The sequence below is a fragment of the Elgaria multicarinata genome, chromosome 2, assembly GCF_023053635.1.
Source record: "Elgaria multicarinata webbii isolate HBS135686 ecotype San Diego chromosome 2, rElgMul1.1.pri, whole genome shotgun sequence".
NCBI classification, from domain to species: Eukaryota; Metazoa; Chordata; class Lepidosauria; order Squamata; family Anguidae; genus Elgaria; species Elgaria multicarinata.
The window spans coordinates 148,487,641-148,508,291 of NC_086172.1; the positions used below are offsets into that span (position 1 = coordinate 148,487,641).

General features: G+C 39.5%; 1 protein-coding gene across 1 annotated transcript in view; it reads right to left on the minus strand.

Moving 5' to 3' along the window:
• The window catches only part of SPTLC2 (serine palmitoyltransferase long chain base subunit 2), a 75,615-nt gene that overhangs the window by 23,447 nt on the left and 31,517 nt on the right, over window positions 1–20,651 (minus strand). The window contains exon 9 of the mRNA XM_063117907.1: window positions 19,138–19,264. Within this exon, the coding sequence (XP_062973977.1) occupies window positions 19,138–19,264 (127 nt within the window). The remainder of the gene's footprint in view (window positions 1–19,137; window positions 19,265–20,651) is intronic.

Consider the following 20,651-nt stretch of genomic DNA (forward strand, 5'->3'; position numbering starts at 1 on the left):
GAATTAGCCAGTTTTCTGGCAGGTTTTCAAAGACCTGAAAACATGGCTATTGGAGTTCCAAAGCACAAATATGTTAGGGAAATGGGTCCAGTGATTGGAGAAGTATACAGATAATTCCATCTTTGAGTTCTCATATATAGTTAGCAGTTCTTACTGAAGTGGGAAAGCTCTATATGGGCTACACCATTTCAGGTTGCAGAGAATATTCAGTCATGTGAGCCCCGCCCCCTGCAATTTGAAGTGTTGGAGACTAGGTCTAAGAGTTATATGGAGGGTACATTAGTGTGATCTGGTAGGAATGTTAGTCTTTGGGGTGGCAGGAACAGTCTGCCCAGATGATTTTGTGCCTTGTAGCCTTTATTTTAATTGAACGTTAAACAGAAAAATATCTGTATATAGAATTAGAAATTCACAGTAAACAGGAAATAGACACAATTTAAAGGGCTTCAACACATAAGATTGCAAAATGGAACTGCAACTGGAGGAGGGATAGAAATGTGACATATTACCGATGTCACAGATGTTAGCCAACAGATTCTCATGAGAGTACTTCACCTTTAGTCCATATAGCAATTTCAAGAGCAATTGACAGGGTAGGTATGATATGATCACTATACTTTCCAGCTATTGCTACTTGCTATTTGATGGTTGGAAAAAATCTGATTTCCCAACAATGAATGCACTAGTTAGGGAAACATCTGGTTCCAACCGTGATGTGTGTTAATTTTGGAGATTATGTATATCATACACATCTACTGTGCAAGTACATAACAAACACTCCCAGTGTAAGAGGTTCTGACAATAATGGAGAATGGGAAGAATACAGCACCAGCATAAAACCAGATAAGGGATGTATATGCAAAGATTGCCACACTGGCAATTGCCACACTTCCCTGTGCCTGTTTGCATTCTCCTTCCCTCTTTATTGTTTACTACAACTTATTAGATTGTAAGCCTATGCGGCAAGGTCTTGCTATTTACTGTGTTATCTGTACAGCACCATGTACATTGATGGTGCTATATAAATAAATAAATGAATAATAATAATAATAATAATAATAATAATAATAATAATAATAATAATACAGGATGACAGGAAGGATGCCTAATGTCTCCTCCTCTCTCACTCTTTCAAATTTCAAGTGAACATTTTTTGCTCTCAAGCAAAGACCTCTGTTGAGACAAGACACAGAATGACCTAGAGGATAAATCCCCTCCCTCTGTTCCTAACTTTTGTCCTAGTTGTTTCAGGTTGTCCTCCTGATTCCAAAGAAGAGAAACTTCTCTACCATTGTTTTTAATTATCACCTTCTAGCTTAATAAGCCAGGATATGCATAAGCTCCACACAACCACACACAGATCCTTTGCCACCACTTCACTCCCTGCTTTGCATGAGCAGCAAAACAAACCAGGAAGCCTCAGTTGACCAGTTTCTCATTACATGCAAAGCAGGAACTATGGCTAATGGTTTCCAAATCTGGCTTGTTTGAAAACCACCTTTAACAATGATTTAACAATAACTCAGTTCACATGTTCACCAGCACAACCATGGCTCGTGCCAGCCACCACTGTCAATATTCAAGCTGTGGCTAATTTTGTTAATCATGGCAACAAGCCACCTTGCCTGGGTTTGCACATCATGATAAGCCACAGTGGTTGCTAGCAATTCTGCAAACTGGCCCATTGGCTTCCCAATCCTAGCATGTTTGGAAGCCATTAGCCATTGTCCCTGGTTTGCATGTAACAGTAAGCTATGGTTAATAAACCAGAAAACTGCAGTTTTGCTGCTCACAAAAAGGGAGGAGTGAAACTGCAACAAAGGGGCTGTGTGTGGGTGTACGGAGCTCATGCATACTCTAGCTTAGGTTTTCAGCATCTCAGCCAAGCCTATGGGTTGTTCATTCCAGACTAAACACCGAGTCTTGAAACTACTGAATGAACAAACAGGATGAAAGCAGCACACTTTATTTTAGAAATGAAAATGGCGTTCAGCTGTCAGACCATTAGTAACTAATTACTACTGCAAACTAGTACAGCAGTTAAGTCTTCATTAAGAGTATTAAGATTGACAGTGTGGATATAAACTAAGCCAAGTCAGTGTTTTTACCCAAAATTACATTAGTAAAATAATCCTTGCATATCAAAAGAGACAAGCAATGTAAGGTAGTCTGCATCTGAAGTGTAAGGAATGTGTGCAGTACTTCCATTCATCTGATTAGATTTTGATAAAGCAATAAGATTTTGATTACTATTTAATCTTCTGAATAGTCCACCTTGGAGAATGCTTCATTTGGAGCTGCTCACTGTGTTTGCAAGAAATAATATTATTCTGTGCATGCAGACATATAGATGTCCTTAAAGAAGAGATCATCTATTTACTATCCATCATCTACATTTGGACAATGCCAACTAGCCAGAGCCAAAAATGATTTATCACAAACAGATGGTACACTCTCTATGGTGAGATGTTGCTGTCGTTTCACACAGAACAGCATCACCACACCACACCCCAAATCAGGCATAGTGTTTTCAATAAAAATCTAGAGTTGAGAAATTTGCATCCTGTTACGTCAAGCTCCAACTGTGCTGCCACAACCCCAATTCTCAAAAGGCATTTACCACAGGAATAGAGTAACTCATTTGTTATGGGCAAGCATTTTAGAAATCATACTGCAAGAAACACGGGTACCTACCCTTTCTATAAAATGTTTCCTACTGGTTTGGAAACACAATAGGCATTTTTAATGCGGTAAAACACTAGATAACATGGAGTGGCTTTAGCTTAAAAATTCGTTAAACTGGGTTCTTTGCCAACACGCTAAAACAGGAAGTTCTTGAGGCTGTAATTCCATGCATACCTGGGAGTATGTCCGTTGAATTCAGTGGCACATACTCCTTACCTGTATGCACCTGTACTCAGTATACTAATAAATGTATGCATTTATAACTACAGATGCACAAGACCAAGCTGCAATTCTTCCTTGTATCAGGCTTTCAAGTGTTTGGCAAATAATCAATTATTAGGCTTAGCTCTAGGCAGCTGAATGCAGTAAGCTATCCAACGCAGTGGGACTGTCGTACATGAACAGGAAGTAGCATCTGATGCATAATTAGGCATCCAACAGATTTGAGGTGTTCATGGTAGAGAAAATGGAAAATGTCTATATCCCTTCCCACCTTTTTCCAATGATAAAAGGTTCCACACTATTTGAAAGCCTGGTTGCTGAAGCAGAATTATACAAAGTCTGAGTAAGCTGTTACTTCCTGGGGGCACTAGTGGGAGAACAATCACTCAACAGCCACAAACTATCACAATTAAGCATGTATCCCAGCTTTTTAAAGTAACGGAACTATCGTAGAATACTATCATATTTATTAGGTAGAGTACAACTTCCCATACACAACAACTGAATCAATATTTTTGAAATTTGTGTTGTGGCAATAGTGTTATGGCATTGTTTGGAAAATTGTGTTATGACACAAAAGCTGGGGGCATTAAATGTATTTGATTTATATATCTTCATACACTGAAGCATCTATAAAGCTTAATGTATAGTGATGGAAAAATTCAATAGTGTGAGAAGTCCAAACGTAAAAAAACAACATGGTTAAAATTGTGTACCTCAGTTTTAAGCACAACTTTCAACATAAGCTCAAATCTTTCATTAGCTCATTAAAAAGTATCCAGTCTCCTTCCCTTTCTATTACAGCTGCAGAGCAAGAGTAGTGTATGACTCCTCATATGCAATAGACAGGCTATTTGTAATTTAATATGGGGACATCTCAGCTGTCATAACACCATGATGATTGCTAAGCAAAGCCGACATTTGAGACGTGCCGTGCATTTATTCCTAGAGACTGCAAAAGAGTTCCCCCCTTTTATGTTGGAGTACCACAGTTGATGCTCTGCTTATAACATAATCCTCCCTACCCCCACACTTGCTTTAAAGTTGTATGACAGATTCTTGGCACTTGAAGTACAACAGCTTTTTAACATTTTATCAGCTCATCTCCTTACTCTACTCTAAGCAGCCGTTTCCCATCAAGTTTACATTGAAAGGGACACGGGAACTTAACTAACATGTACAATTTAGTGATAAATACCCATCATGATTATCAACTCATAGAAGACTTATATTTAAAGGGTTGTGTGATATGAACTCCAAAGCAACCAACATTTGCTGCTTTGGTTACTCTACAGATGTTTAAAGGTACTGTCCTACGGCACACAGATAGTATGTGTTTGTGAATTTATTATAATTCTACACCACCCAATAGCTGAAGCTCTCTGTGTTGTTCACAACAATTAAAACCAAAAATACAAGATGATAAAATACAACATAAAATTTAAAAGCTTAAAACTACAGTATAAAAATAAAATAACTGAACAGAACCCAGCCTCAGTGCAAGGATTTAAAATATACCAGATTTAAAACGGAATCTGAAAAACTAAAATGCCTGGGAAAATAAAAAGGTCTTCATTTGGCAGTGAAAACTGCAGCCAGGTGAGCCTCTCAGGGAAGTTCATACACTTGCCCCCTTTGAATTTGGAAATGCTGAAGGGCCAACATTTAAGTTAAATTCTTGGGATCTGAACATTGATAGTGATCCTGAAGAACAATAGTGAAATTTATTTGCTAAGTTCTTTACACGTCAGGCGTCTCAGATTACATGTTAACACTTTAAAACACAACATAAACACAAAACATTAGAGCAACCCAGGGCCAAACTAAATGATGTGAAAAAATGCATGAATGCACTTAGAACACCTGAGCGAAAGCATGCCACCTGTGAAGCAGCGGTTATCACTTCTTCCCCAACAATCCTAACAAAAATCACCACCCACCCCATACCTGCTATTCCCCCTCCAGAGGGAATCTGCCATTCAATGGTAGAGAGAAGAAAAATCAAATGGCAGACCCAATCAAGGCCCAGACAAAATTATGGACCGTTAACACAGCCTCTGTGAATAAAGAAGAATGTTTCGTTGTAAACAAAAGTGCCAGCAAAAGTTTTGGACAACAGTAATAATTATAACTTTAAAAAATCCTTTCCAGTCACTAGTGAGGAGCTAGGAACTAGCTATTTGCATTGGCTTATAATAGTTTTGCTTAAATAGCGATCGATGGACTACCAATAGTGAGTGGTGTAACTTTCAGAGACCATGACAAAAACAAATGAGATGTTTTGGTTTCTGGAGAAAGTCTATTTAGTGTGGATTTAGTAGTACTTAAATGGGAAACATCCGACATCTTCAGAAATGCATGTGACTGCAGGGGAAACAGCTTTTTGTTTTTGTTTAAATGTATTGGTGGTTCATGGAACCAAGGACAGAATCAAGTTCCAGAGAGAAACAATTGTGCCAGGGACTTTGAGCCTCCTCACACACGGTGTCGTTTACGTAACAGAATGTGCTGGTCCACAAAAGTATTTATTTATTTTAAATATTTCTAGGCGACCTTTAAGAACAAAAGCCCTCCAAAGGCAGCTTACAAAATAAAAATACCATACAATAAAACCCTTTAACAATGAAAAAAAGCCAAAATTAATCAAATCAACAAATCCCAACAGTAAAACATCTAGCCCAGATGATAATAAAATGCAAAACAAAATTGCAGTTAAAACCACAGAACGGCCCACTGAAAGAGTCAGGAGAAGACCAGGGAAAACAGTCTTTAGGGCATATCTAAAACCTTGCAGTTATAGGGTTTGACAGACCCTGATGGCAATCCATTCCACAGTTTTGGGGCTACTCAAAAAAGGCAGCCTCTCATGTACTTCCCCACATAACTGCCCGTAAAAGTGGGCAAGGGAGAAGGGCCACCGTTGCTGACCTTGAAGTGCCAGCAGGCTAACATGGGTGGAGGCAGTGCTTCAAGTAACTTGATCACAAACTGTTTAGGATTTAAAGGTCAAAATCAGCACTTTAAATTTGGACTCAGAAATACACTGGTAACCACTGCAGTTGGTGTAATATAGGTGTCAGATCATCTGACTGTCTCACCCCTGCCAACACTTGGGGGGCCGCATTCTGCACCAGCTGAAGTTTCCAAACCTCTTCAAATGCTACCCATGCACAGCACATTATAGTAGTCCAGACTGAGTTATGTCCCATCCAGATAATGCCACAGCTGGTGTACCACCTTAAGCTAGTTAAATGCACTCCTGGACACTGCAGTGACTTGAGCTTCCCCAGCTAGAGCAAAACACAAAACTCCCAAACTACACACCTGGACTTTCAAGGGGAGTGCAATCCCATCTAAGACCTGTTGTAAACCTCCATCCAGAGTAATCAGTTTCCTTACCCATAGGACCTCAGTCTTGCCTGAATTAAGTCTCAGCTTGTTCACCATTATCCATCCCAAAACTGTCTCCTGACACCAGTTCAAAAGTTCCACAGCCTCCCTGGTTCTTCAACTCCTTAATATAAAGGAACTGAAGAATCTGGGAACCTTTCATGTAGCTTTCCTTCTCAGATAAATTTCAACTCCACAAACAGCTGTTTTTGTTCAGTATCCTAAACAATGGAGAACATATCTATTTAGATGGTGCTTTAAATAGATAAATAGAAAGTTTGCCGCACACAATATAAGACAAAGCATAGCCAACCATTTTAGTGTGGCATTTTAATCCCTGCACTAACCATTTTAGTTTTCTGAATTCCTGCTTATACTAGGAAAGTAAAATGTCAACACCTACTCTCCAAGCCTACTTGATGCATAGATACTGCCTAATCCAAACTATATAGGATTGTTTATTATTACTGTAGAGAAAATGGTTTCGTCTCCTCTCTATATAAAGGCACAACCAAGTCTGTATTAAGCCTATTTGCCATTGACGATGACAGTCAGCAATACCTTGGCTGCTTTTTGTAGATAAGCCTAACTTTCTTTTCAAAAGGGTGGAAAGATGGTTAGTCATTTCCTGTTTGATAATACTGCAACATTCACACGTTATTGCAACAGTATAAGTGTCTCTTGCTTTGAAGTCATTAGATTTAAAACTTTAAATTTGAAGTTAGGCTCTTTCCATACAATGCCGCTGTGTTTGGACAACACAACAGTCAATGGTGGGGTAATAGTCAACTTGACAGTTGTTTATCTAGGAGGTGCTCCCCAAACAACATGAAAGTAATCAATGGTGGTGTGGATTAGGATCAGTGCTGAGTTGACTATTAGTCCAGGCTGAGTTGATTCACTCACCCCCTACCCTCTCTCTCCCCTCCAGTCCTCCTGCTAGTATCGCATCAGCCATTGCTGCCAAAAATCTATCCTGTCAGTTGGGACTACAGCAGCAGCTGCTGCTTTGACCACTCTTACCTTGTGACTCTGTAGCTGACAAAATAATCAACTGTGGCCAAGGAAATAACCAACGGGGCCCTTCACACAACATTATAACCGACAATGGTTCAAATAGCCTACTCTGCACAGCACTGGTTATTTCAGCCAAATAACCAATTGCTGGTTAAAAAATTCCCTCCATATGCCACAATATGAAGTTCTCAAACGTATTGACAAATTGAAAGCAAATACATCACCAGGCCTGGATGGTATCCATCCTAGAGTTCTCAAAGAAAATATGAAATTGTGGATCTTCTAACCAAAATATGCAACATGTCACTAAGCTCAGCCTCTGTAACAGAGGACTGGACGATGGCCAACATAACACCAATTTTTAAAAAGGGATCCAGGGTGGATCTGGGAAATTATAGGCTGGTTAGCTTGAAATCTGTTCCAGGTAAATTGGTTGAAAGCTTTATTAAGACAAAATTGGGAAGCATATAGAAGGGCTGCTGAAGAATTGACACGGCTTCTGCAAAGGCAAGTCCTGTCTCACCAATCTTCTAGAATTCTTTACATGTAGGCAGGGGTGATTTGCTTAACATTGTTTACTTGGACTTCCAAAAGGCTTTTGATAGAGTCTCTCACCAAAGACTTCTGAACAAACTTAGCAGTCATGGAATAAGAGGAGAAGTCCTCTTTTGGATCAGTAACTGGTTAAAGAACAGAAAGCAAAGAGTAGGAATAAATGGTAAGTTCTCTTGATGGAGGGAAGTAAATAGTGGGGTCCTACAGGGATCAGTATTGGGACCAATTCTTTTCAACTTGTTCATAAATGATCAAGAATTAGGAGTAAAAAGTGGTCAAGTTTGCCGATGACACCAAATTATTTAAGGTTGTTAAAACACAAAGGGATTGTGAAGAGCTCCAAAGGGATCTCTCCAAGCTGGGAGAGTGGCCATCCAAATGGCAGATGCGGTTCAATGTAAGCAAGTATGAGGTGATGCACACTGGAGGGACGGGGGACCTCAACTTCAAGTATAACCTGATGGGATCTGAGTTAGTGAAGACTTATCAAGAAAGATTTTGCAGTTGTAGTGGACAGCTTGATGAAAATGTCAACCCAGTGTGCAGCAGCGAACTCCATGTTACACATTATAAAAAATGGAATTGAGAATAAAACTGCCAGTATCATACTGCCTTTATTCAAATCTATGGTGCAACCGCACTTAGAATACTGTGTACAGTTCTAGTTACCACACCTAAAAAAAGGATATTATAGAGCTGTAAAAAGTGCAGAAAGAGGCAACTAAAATGATTAAGGGTCTGGAGCATCTCCCTTATGAAGGAAGGTTAAAATAGCTGGGATTGTTTAGCTTGGAAAAATGGAGGCTAAGGGGAGACCTGATAGAGATGTACAAAATTATGCATGGTGGTGTGGAGAATGTGGATAGGGAGACATTTTTCTTCCTCTCTCAAAATACTAGGACCCGGGGTCATCCCATGGAGCTGATTGGTGGGAGATTCAGGACAAATAAAAGGAAGTACATCTTCCCACAGCGCATAGCTAAATTATGGAATTCACAACAAGATGTAGTGATGGCCATCAACTACTTGTCCTAATGGGTATGTGCTACCTCCAGAATCAGAGGCAGTAAGCCTGTGTGCACCAGTTGCTGGTGAACATGGGTGGGAGGGTGCTGTTGCACCATGTCCTGCTTTGTTGGTTCCTGGTCAACAGTTGGTTGTCCACTGTGTGAACGGAGTGCTGGACTAGATGGACCCTCGGTCTGATCCAGCATGGCACTTATGTTCTTTTGATAAGCCTTGGTGGGTTAAATAACCAACCATTGACTATTTAAACTACTGTTGGTTACCATGTTGTCTAAACCCAGTCACTGTGTTTCTAGCTACTGAAATGTCAAGGCCCAGAAAGCATATCAGAATTTTATTTATTTATTACATTTTTATACCGCCCAATAGCTGAAGCTCTCTGGGTGGTTCACAAAAATTAAAACCATAATAAAACAACCAACAGGTTAAAAACACTAATACAAAATACAGTATAAAAAGCGCAACCAGAATAAAACCACGCAGCAAAATTGATGTAAGATTAATATACAGAGTTAGAACAGTAAAATTTAAATTTAAGTTAAAATTAAGTGTTAAAATACTGAGAGAATAAAAAGGTCTTCAGCTGGTGACGAAAAGAGTACAGTGTAGGCGCCAGACAGACCTCTCAGAATCTGTAAATATCCATACCACTACTTTACTAGTAGCTCATCTGGTAAAAGCTGACATAAGCTAGATTGCTCTTTTCAAGTAATTGTGGATGCCAGCACTTGAACCCATGCCAGATACAGAAGAAATGCATTAAACCCAGTTTCAAAAGGAATTTGTAGAATAAGCTTGGAAAGGCAGGAGTGAGCCAGTGAATATAGAACGAATGGACTTGAATGCTTTGATCTGCTTTATCTTTAATATTCTTATTTCTTCATAGCACAAAATGCAAGCTGCATTGTTTTGTCATGCTTTCAAAACAAGAGCAAACACAAAGAAAAAGTGGGAGGCAGGCACAGTGAACATGGTCACAGACCAAGGGCAGTGAACATGCTCATTCCATAACCTTTTGTCCAAGTATACTTTCGCGGTTTACGGGCAATTCTGACCAAGAAGCCACAAAGGGTGGGAACACGAGGAACATATACAAACACAAGCCATGGAATTTGTGGAGTTCAGAGGAACGTGTTCCTATGAGGGTTGTTTACAAGGCATTCCATGAAAGCAACTTAGTTGCTTTATATAACAGTGAGTGCAGACTACATTTACCATCTGCTAGTTTTTCTGAGACAGGCCAATAGCAAAGCTAACTATACATTTGAATTCAAACCTGCAATACCTTAAAAGGGAAAGTTTGACATTTGTTTCTATGACTACTGTAGAAGGTTGGAGGAATCCTCTTCCCTTTTAATTTAGAGTTTAGAAGCAATTTGCTCATTTCCCTTTTTTCTCCAGAATCCACTGCTAATATAGCAGAAATCCTTCACATCACCATACAATATAGCATCATTAAACCAGATGGCATGACGATGATCTAAAATATTCAAGCAGCCCAATAAAGAATGTTTTGCACATTGGGGTTCATTATCTTGGAATACAAGAAATTCAGGTAAGTGGTCCAAGATAACTGAAGTTCCATTAAAATTCCATTATAGGTATAAAACGGACTGCAATACTTATAGAATCATAGAATAGCAGAGTTGGAAGGGGCCTATAAGGCCATCGAGTCGAACCCCCTGCTCAATGCAGGAATCCACCCTAAAGCATCCCCGACAGATGGTTGTCCAGCTGCCTCTTGAAGGCATCTAGTGTGGGAGAGACCACAACCTCCCTAGGTAACTGGTTCCATTGTCATACTGCTCTAACAGTCAGGAAGTTTTTCCTGGTGTCCAGCTGGAATCTGGCTTCCTTTAACTTGAGCCCGTTATTCCGTGTCCTGCACTCTGGGAGGATTGAGAAGAGATTTAATATGAGATGGTACTCACACAAGGCCCCAACCTACCACCAATCTACTGGAAGAAAGGATAAAGATGAGACCACATCGCTAATAATGAGGCCCAGTACTGGGTAAAAGGCAGGATACAAATAAATAAATAAATAAATAAATAATGGAATGATGCTGTTTAGTATTACAATGCCCAATTTATTTATTTATTGCATTTTTATACTGCGCTGAAGCTCCCTGGGCGGTTCACACATTTGATCATGCTGTCAAGTTTCTTTGTATGTAGGGGTTATGAGCCTGAGAGTTTATGTGTTAACCGGAGTTATGTGTGTTTCAGGGAAGTGAGGTGAATATAATCCTTGTACACTAAATAAAATATATGGAAGTGAATATGTAAATGTCACATCAGGAATTAAACCAAGCAGCCCTTGCACCACGTTAGTCTCAATGGATAACATCACTGCAGGGGCTGTTCGACTGGCACATATCAACAGTAATATGGCAGCATCTAAAGCAAAGAAACCGCTTAGGAGCTCAGTGCAGCTTAACATTGCACAGTTGAGCTTTAGATAGTTCTGGCTCAAGTTTTCAACACAATGTCCAGCGGTAGATAATGCAGGGTTGTTTCACTAACTTTATACTTCAGGCATACAAAGATCCTCACATTGTAGCAAAGTTCTAAGTTTGCAGAATAGAAGTCATTGTGGCAATATTTTAGATCAGTGGGGAAAAAGAATACCAAAAAAAGCGTAATCTGTCCGTTCTGTCCCTAAAATATTAAAAAAGAAAAAGAAATAATACATAGGAATGAATATACTTTCCCTCACTGTCATCCAGATGTGTTGGACTATAGCTTCTATCATCCCCAGACAGTATGGCCACCAGATGGGGAAGGCTGCTGTAAAATATAATTCTGCTCTATTCTTTCGTAAAAACATTTCTAACATATAAAGTAATTTGTTTTTAAAAGATAGGCGATTTTAGTAGATACATATTGTTATTGTTCATCATCTTCATAATTTCTATTTGATTTACATGGCCACGTGGCAACACATGTTCCCTAGCAGGCTTACAAAAATAAACATATAATTAAAATACAAAATATTAAGATTAAAAACAAGATATGTGAAAGAAAAGCAAATGAATACCTTAATTCCTTCCTGGCCATTAAGTAGAGATTCTGCAGCATATGAATGGAATATTGGGTAGCTGAACTGCAGGGTCAGTTTGGCAGTATATATGCATTCAAACACTATTTCTCCTGTCTATGACAGCATAGGAAAACTTATCCTAACCACTTACTTCACTCAGCAGCAAGGGGGAACTATTTAAATAGTTTTTTGGCACTTGGACTGGGTAAAAAAAAAGGAGCGTTATTCAAGACTATAAAATACATTTAATATATTGTTTTAGTAAATATCACAGTGAAGAGTACAAATATGATTGGCTTCTGTGAGCTTTGTTCTAAAAAGGCTAAAAGATTCTACCAAGAAGAGACTAACAGAGCTTTTCTGGAGACTACTCTTATGCCTACTGCAGTACAAGGCGAGGAGCAGTTTGTTAGGTTTAAAAGACCTCCTGCCAGAAGCAAAACCCCAGTAAGTGATGTTTAAAGCTGTCAGTCCCCTGAGGAGAAGCAGGAAACTCTTTATGACCCCCAAAGTATTTGTTTTCCCAACAGCTCCTTGGCACAGCTTGGGATTCTTGAGGTCAGCAACAACAAAAAAAGTTTTGCTCTGGCCAAATTAGTTTTGACTGGTCCCTGGGTTCCCAAGGTGATAATTTAACACCTCATTAACAAGTCACTTATTGGAGGAAATTCAAATGAGAGATGCTTATGCTACAACTGAACATTTTCAGCTTCAATTTAAAGAAGAGCTTCTTTTTTAATGGTATGTAAAGTCAACAGAGGACACTCCCATCCTCATCCCATGAATGGTCTAATCTACAAGTGAAGGAAGTACAAACTTCAGTTTGTAACAAGGGACATCTTGCTCAGTGCCAAATCCTGCTTTATGGAATGCTCAGTACATTTTACTTGGATCTCTTCTACGAGAAACACTGGAGGTATTTTATGAATCTTAACAAGTTTCTAGATTTGTCTACTGAAATATTAGACATTTACAACTTCATTAACACACTTCCTGTATGCATTTTTAAAACTTTCACTCAATTCTTTCATTCCAACAATTACAATGAAAAGTCTGTAGCAGCCACAAAATAACCAATCAGATCCAAACCAAGCTTTCTAGGATCAGTCATTTCCCAGTAACCAAGTGTATTATCCAGCATGATTTTAATATTCATTGTATCTGGCATCAATCATGTGTTACTGAACTTTAGAACTCAAGTTTCCCATTTTATATCTTAACATAGAAAATGTTGGGCAATTAAAATCCTAGGCAAATGGATTTGGACCTCTTGCTAATGTTTGTATCATTTTCTTCTAAACAAAGGATAATTTGATACAAATTCAGCCTGCCGCAAATGATCACAATATGATATGGTAAAGAAGAATTTGGAAACATAATTCCTCAACTATCATGGGTGGCTCTCAAAGATGTGACTCCTGTTCATTCCAAATTACAGTCTGCTTGCCAAAATCCATATTGGAGAAGGTGGTGCTCTACTACAGCAGATTTAATCTGGGGTAAGAAGAACGTGTTACATCGGGCACTTGAGTTATTGCTCAGGCTGCAATCCTTTGGGCACTTACTTGAAAGTTCCGCTGAACTCCCTGGAATTTATTTCATACATAGGATCAGACTGGTCAATCGATCTGCACCATGAATCACTGCAGGTGTACAGTAACTGTATATATTTCAAACTTACAAAATTCATGAAGCAGTGACAATATAACTGGAATATATATGCACAGGGTCTATAATTAAAGCAAGCAACCGCAGATAAGGAGTTTATTATTATTATTATTATTATTATTATTATTATTATTATTATTATTAATTTATATAGCACCATCAATGTACATGGTGCTGTACAGATTATTGAATCCAGAATCTCCAGGTGGAGGATGGGAGAGGTTATTTTCAGAGATCCATCTTTCTCCCTGCAGCCCCCTGTGCCCACCGCCACATTGCTTCAGAGGATCAGGGGGCTTGCAGGATGGCACACCTGGATCTAACCCAAAGGAAATGTTGCAAACAAATTACATCTGACAGGACAGACAGATTTTCTTAAGATAAACTGTGGCTCTGGCCTGGGTAAACAAAGCACCGGAAGTGCTGTGGCTCAAAATTAGAGCACATGCTTTGCATACGGAAAACCCAAGGTTCGGTTCCTGGCATCTCCATTTAAAAACGGAGCGTGGGTAGTGTCGTGGAAAAGGCCTTTGCCGAGAGCTTGGAGGGCCACCAATAGTCAGTAGACAGTTCTGGGCTCGATGGACCAACAGCTCAAATCCAAACAATGCAGCTTCATGTGGACACATTATTCATGTGTCCACATGAATAACATTTAAGTCCCCATTTAAGATACAACTCCTCCTGGGGCTTTTTGCAAATTCCGAGTACACATCTGAGACTCATTTTAACTAATCTGTTGTATTCACAGTGAGGGATAAAGAGATGGAATATTTCCCTTCTCCTCCAGTCTGCCAAGGCATCTTTTGAGTGACACAGGGATTCTAATCTACTTTGGAGATTGTGAATTTAGAGCCAGTAGGTGACAGCTCTTCCAGGTAAGTTTTTGTGCAGTAGTACCATGGTTGCAAATCATGTGGCTACAAGTTAAGTAAGAAGCATTTTGTGTTGTGCCATGGGCTTCATGTTACTAATTATTGGTTTCTTGTATTTAAAATAATCATCACCATTTACTTTCAGCTAATAATTATCCACCTCTGAACACTTTTTGCTTCCAATGTAACCTTTGGACCAGTATTTTTGTCTCCCCTACCCCCCACCCCACCCAACCCCCACAAGTCACACAGACAATTTGTCCCAAACCTCTCTTTTACTAAAATAAAAAAGCAACAAATTCTCGTCCATTTGTACTACCACACAAAAAGGCAAAGATGGCTCCCCTTCATTTCTCAAGCTTTGATTAGAATCTCTCATCCGAAGAAACTCCAGTTACCACATCCTTTAGATGTTCATTCTTCTTTGGCTGTTAGATTCACATAAATTACTCAAGCTCTGAGTAGGAGACTTACTATGATGGTTACAAAATATTTTAGTCATATGCCAGATAATGTAAGTTATCCACATGGTAATGAAGTGTGTGTACGCGCTGAAGTAAGGACTTAAGGTTACTAGGAATTGGAGAGCAATAGCTAATAGACCTTTCTCAGGAAGACAATAGAAAGATGCTTAAGAACACTCTTTGCACCTATATCTAGAGCTGCTGAACTAGGCTGGCTTTTTAGATCCAAGTCACATTCAATTGCAAAACACAGATACAAATACTGCCACAAGTTGTATTTTTAAATTAACACGGACTATTTCAGACAGCACCCTGTGGATGACCATTATGAGGGCCAGACAGAAACAATACCAGACACTGAAAGATTTGTTTGAACAGACAATAGGGCAAAAAAGAAGGGAAGCTGCTGTCCCCTTCCAGATTGCATGTTCACGTGCTGTCACCTAATTAAGTCTATTCAGTCTTCATTAGCCTCTTGTCCTGTTTCGGAAATAGCCATGCTGTTTTCTGTGGCATGTGTATTCTATCCAAGGTGCCTGCTGTTAACATCCTGTTTGGCCAAGGGAGACTCTCTGGAAAGAGTGCAAATATTTAACAATAGCCAATGTATTACAGAAGCTGCAAATAAATGTTGTTCCTCAAGTTAAGAGAGCTATTGAGTGCTCATACAATGTAAAAAGACAATGCTAAAGTTGTTTACCATCCACCTCTTCTCATTAAGAACATAAGAGCAGCTCTGTTGGATCAGACGAAAACCCAATTTAGTCTAGCATTCTGTTCCCACAGTGGCCAACCACATGCCTATGAAAAGACTACAGGCAGGACAAAAACGCAGTAGCACTGTCCTGCTTATGTTCCCCAGTATCTGGTACTAGCAGAGGTGTGCTACCTCTGATACTGGAGGTAATATACTGCCATCATGACTAGTAGTCATTTATAGCTTTATCCTCCATGAATTGATCTAATCCCCTTTTAAAGCCATCCATGTTGAGTGCCATCACTTTATCTTCCATAGTTTAATTACATACTCTGTGAAGAAGTACTTTCTTTTGCCTGTCCTGAATCTCCCACTGTTCAGCTTTGTTGGATGATATCTGGAAAGTTGTAATGGGCATTTAATTTTTATTTTGCTCCTTTGGGTGTGTGTGGGGGAGCCAAGAGAGTATACCATGGAGCCATCCGTACTTTGTTAAGTGAGTTTGAAGTCAACAGCACAATCTCTCTCTCTCTCTCTCTCTCTCTCTCTCGAAATAAGTTCCATTTAGTTCAATGCGCCTTATTCCCTGGCATGTTACAAGATTTCTCTAGCTTTGCCCTGTTGTTTTCTTTAGTGGTGGGCAGGCTGCTGTAACCTGGGCTACTGGAGGAGGCTTTAGGGGTAGGGAGTCAGAAGACTGATTATTTATCAGCTTTAAGGTTGGGGGTGGGGTGAAGAGAACATAGGAGCAAGGTTTGATAGTTACTGGGCAGATAAGAATAGTTTATTTTCATCAGATGAAAATGAAATGCCTATGTTTGGTAGAGAGAATGTAAATATTCATATTTAAGAAATGATCACACTGATTCTTCACTTCTGTAGAAAAGCCTCCTTTAACGCAATGTGCCTTGTAGAAGTAATGACTGACTTTAGAGCAGGAGTCTCCAACATTTCTGGGCCTGGGGGCACATTTGGCATTTTGAAAAAAAAAGTCCTGGGCACCACCTAAAACTAACTGCTGTAGGAGGGCAAGGGGATCAATCACACCAATGTTAGGAGTGCTCCCTTATCTGCATTTGTGTGTGTACTACCCACTCTGGCTTTTCTCTGTCTCTCTCTCTCTGGCTGGGTTCACATGATGGTGGGGGTAGAAGAAGCCATCGTGGTGTCTCCCCCTGCCCCCATTGTTTACATAATTACCTGCGCTGCAGCGAAGGTTATTGTCCAAACCCAGTCAATGTGTGTGTGACAGAATTAATTCATTTTTATGAGACTCCAAAGGTGCAATCCAATGGATGTTTAGATAGAGGAAAAAGTACTACAACTCTCAGAATTCCAGGAGTCGTAAGACATTTTTCTGTCTAGACATACACTGGACTGTACCATAAGGATGCAATCCTTTTGGCTTGTCTCCCACTAGACTGAAGCCTTCGATCTCGGAGGCTTCGAAGATTCCTATGCTATTGCCAACAGGGTGTGAGGAGCGACAGAGACGATTTTCGCCACTCCATTCTCCTTTTGTTAGTTTTTTGTCTAGAGAAGGCAAGCTGCCAGAAGCAGGGCCAAAAAAGCTTCAGGATTTCATGGATACTGGTCTCCTCTCTTTCCTTCACTCCCCACCCAGTGGAATCCCCCCCTTTTGACCTCTATGAGGCCATTTGAAGTCGCTTTTGCAACCTTAAAAGCATGTGCTGTGGTTCTTTTGGCAGAGGCTGTGAGGAGGCAGGGAAGGGAATCAGATCTAGAGGTCTCCCTCCCAAAGTTGTGACAATGTCTACAGGTTCAGGAAGGGGAATCTGAAAAATCCTATGTCCTCAGAATGCTCTCCTAGGGTCCATAGGATTGCACTGTAAGTGTAGGTTTAGCAGGGTTATGAAATTTAATTAGAATTATATTATTTCAGTGAAAGAAAATTTGTATTTTATTTATGACTTTTTGATACATATTTAATTGTATTTAAAACATTAAAATGCAGTTTTTTTCATGGTTTTTAAAAGAAAGATCATTGATTATAGATACAATTTTCCAGTACATACTGCCACCTTGTGGGCAAGAGAGATACCTGCAAGGAATCCAAATCTGTATATTTTAGGCATAAGGATGTATTATTCTAGAAGGATTCCAACAACTCATAAGAATCTTGTTATCTTTTACAGTACTCTTTACAAAATTAGGTGGCTATACCACATGAAGCAACACACTATAGTACTGAGCCCAGAACTGCTTTAAAGTGACACCCCTACGAGTGACGTATTCTAACATAGAGGTGTCAGGTCCAAACCAGCAAAGCTAAGAAAATACTGCATTCAGATTTGCATTATGTGGCTTGCAAAAGTAATAGGCAGATTGGGTATGCGTATCCATGGACATAACAAGCATTGGTGCAGGGATTTCTCTCTCAGGTGGGAGAGAGAATGGCAAAGTCCCAGGAGGTCCTAATGGTGGCTGCAACAGTTTTGACAAGGAAAATACATTTCCAAACAAAAGCTCTGACAGATGTGATCCAGACCCCTGCAGTACTGTCCAAGCCAGGCTCTTCTCAGGCTCATGGCTCCCAAGCCCAACAGAATTTCATTATGGCAGGGAACTCCCTGAAAATATCTAAGGAGGATGAGTTGCTAGACTTCAAATCTCAAATAAGTAACTTAAATCAAGTTTTGGGAGTGTAGAGGTGGTTCGGGTTTTTTTACTCTATTTATTCACAGTTCTAGATACCTGCAGGAGAATCTAGCATGCCCCTTGCTGTCACAGTAGCTTGGTTTGCAGATGTGGAAACCTGCCTAAAATGGAAGTCTGGTGATAAAAAACACTGTGTTCTTCAACCTTAACATCTAACCTGCATGCAATTTGTGTTTTGTTAACTCAGATACTTGAATTTGTGTTTTGTTTTTTTTCATTTTCCCTGAATAGGATTTTTCCTCGTTTAAGAGTATTCTTTACATTGGGTTAAGAATTCAAAACCTATGGGTAAAATCCAATGTCAGTTCTACTTAAAGTAGACCTAGTCAGAACTCTATGTAGGACTTTTGTTGGATTTTACCCACTGATTCTTACAGTACCAGGATAGTATGCATCAAGAGAGTAATGTGATGAGTTATGAACCCATCCCTCTACCCCACGTTAAGAAGTGCTTTACCTGTCATTCCATGCAATCCTATTTGTGCAAACCCAGTATACCAACCTGGATAAAAAATATCTTGTAGAATGGCTACTTCGGTTTGTGTGAATAAATATTACTGGTACAAAGTACACTAGCTTAATTAGATTCATCCCTGATCTCATGAACAGAAGCAATTTGGAAAGGACTCAAGTAGTTCAATGCCTTTTTCTATTAACAAGAGACAAAATTACTACACAGCAAGGGTCAGAAGAAAGATACTATCAATGCTTAACAAATTACATTCAGAATACTCCTGGAAGGCATTCAATGTCTATGCCACGGCTCTAAGTTTGTTCCCTCAAGTGCAGAAAACCTATTGTAATGGCCAAGACTCACCAAGTGTTGTGCCATCTTGACCCATAATGCACTTCATTGATGTGATGATTTGCTCAAGAATGGGAGGGGATAATGATGTAGCATATACCGCACTGTGGGAGTGGACACGGAGGTAATCAATCAGCTCCTGGCAAAGTGAATACAACAGGCTATCAGATATTATTGACACCCTTGAGAAAACAGGCAGGCAGTAAAAGCTAGTTAAGAGAAAGAACTTGCTTCAACTCTCAAGTTGTGGGATGTAGAAAGAGAACTCACTAATCATTTCATCATTCAAGGAGGTCAGCAGATAGTTTCAACAACAACCCATCTGTGAGAACCAGGTTATAACAATGTCCCTTCTTTCTAATGGCTCTATTTATCTCCAAAGCAAAAATTGCTGGTATCTCTCCAATTAAAGTTATACAACTATATTGAGATGGATATGCAACACCCAACCTGGGAAGGGAGTGGGCTTAATTATGTCTGCTTTCTCTGCGTCTCCGACTTTCTTTGAAATAATTGTTCAGCAAACCATTATTATTATTATTATTATTTATTTATATAGCACCATCAATGTACATGGTGCTGTACAGATAACACAGTAAATAGCAAGACCCTGCCGCATAGGCTTACAATCTAATAAGTTGTAGTAAACAATAAAGAGGGAAGGAGAATGCAAACAGGCACAGGGAAGTGTGGCAATTGCCAGTGTGGCAATCTTTGCATGTACATCCCTTATCTGGTTTTATGCTGGTGCTGTATTCTTCCCATTTAATTCTCCATTATTGTCAGAACCTCTTACACTGGGAGTGTTTGTTATGTGCTTGCACAGTAGATGTGTATGATATACATAATCTCCAAAATTAACACACATCACGGTTGGAACCAGATGTTCTAACTAGTGCATTCATTGTTGGGAAATCAGATTTTTTCCAACCATCAAATAGCAAGTAGCAATAGCTGGAAAGTATAGTGATCATATCATACCTACCCTGTCAATTGCTCTTGAAATTGCTATATGGACTAAAGGTGAAGTGTTCTCATGAGAATCTGTTGGCTAACATCTGTGACATCGGTAATATGTCACATTTCTATCCCTCCTCCAGTTGCAGTTCCATTTTGCAATCTTATGTGTTGAAGCCCTTTAAATTGTGTCTATTTCCTGTTTACTGTGAATTTCTAATTCTATATACAGATATTTTTCTGTTTAACGTTCAATTAAAATAAAGGCTACAAGGCACAAAATCATCTGGGCAGACTGTTCCTGCCACCCCAAAGACTAACATTCCTACCAGATCACACTAATGTACCCTCCATATAACTCTTAGGCCTAGTCTCCAACACTTCAAATTGCAGGGGGCGGGGCTCACATGATTGAATATTCTCTGCAACCTGAAATGGTGTAGCCCATATAGAGCTTTCCCACTTCAGTAAGACTGCTAACTATATATGAGAACTCAAAGATGGAATTATCTGTATACTTCTCCAATCACTGGACCCATTTCCCTAACATATTTGTGCTTTGGAACTCC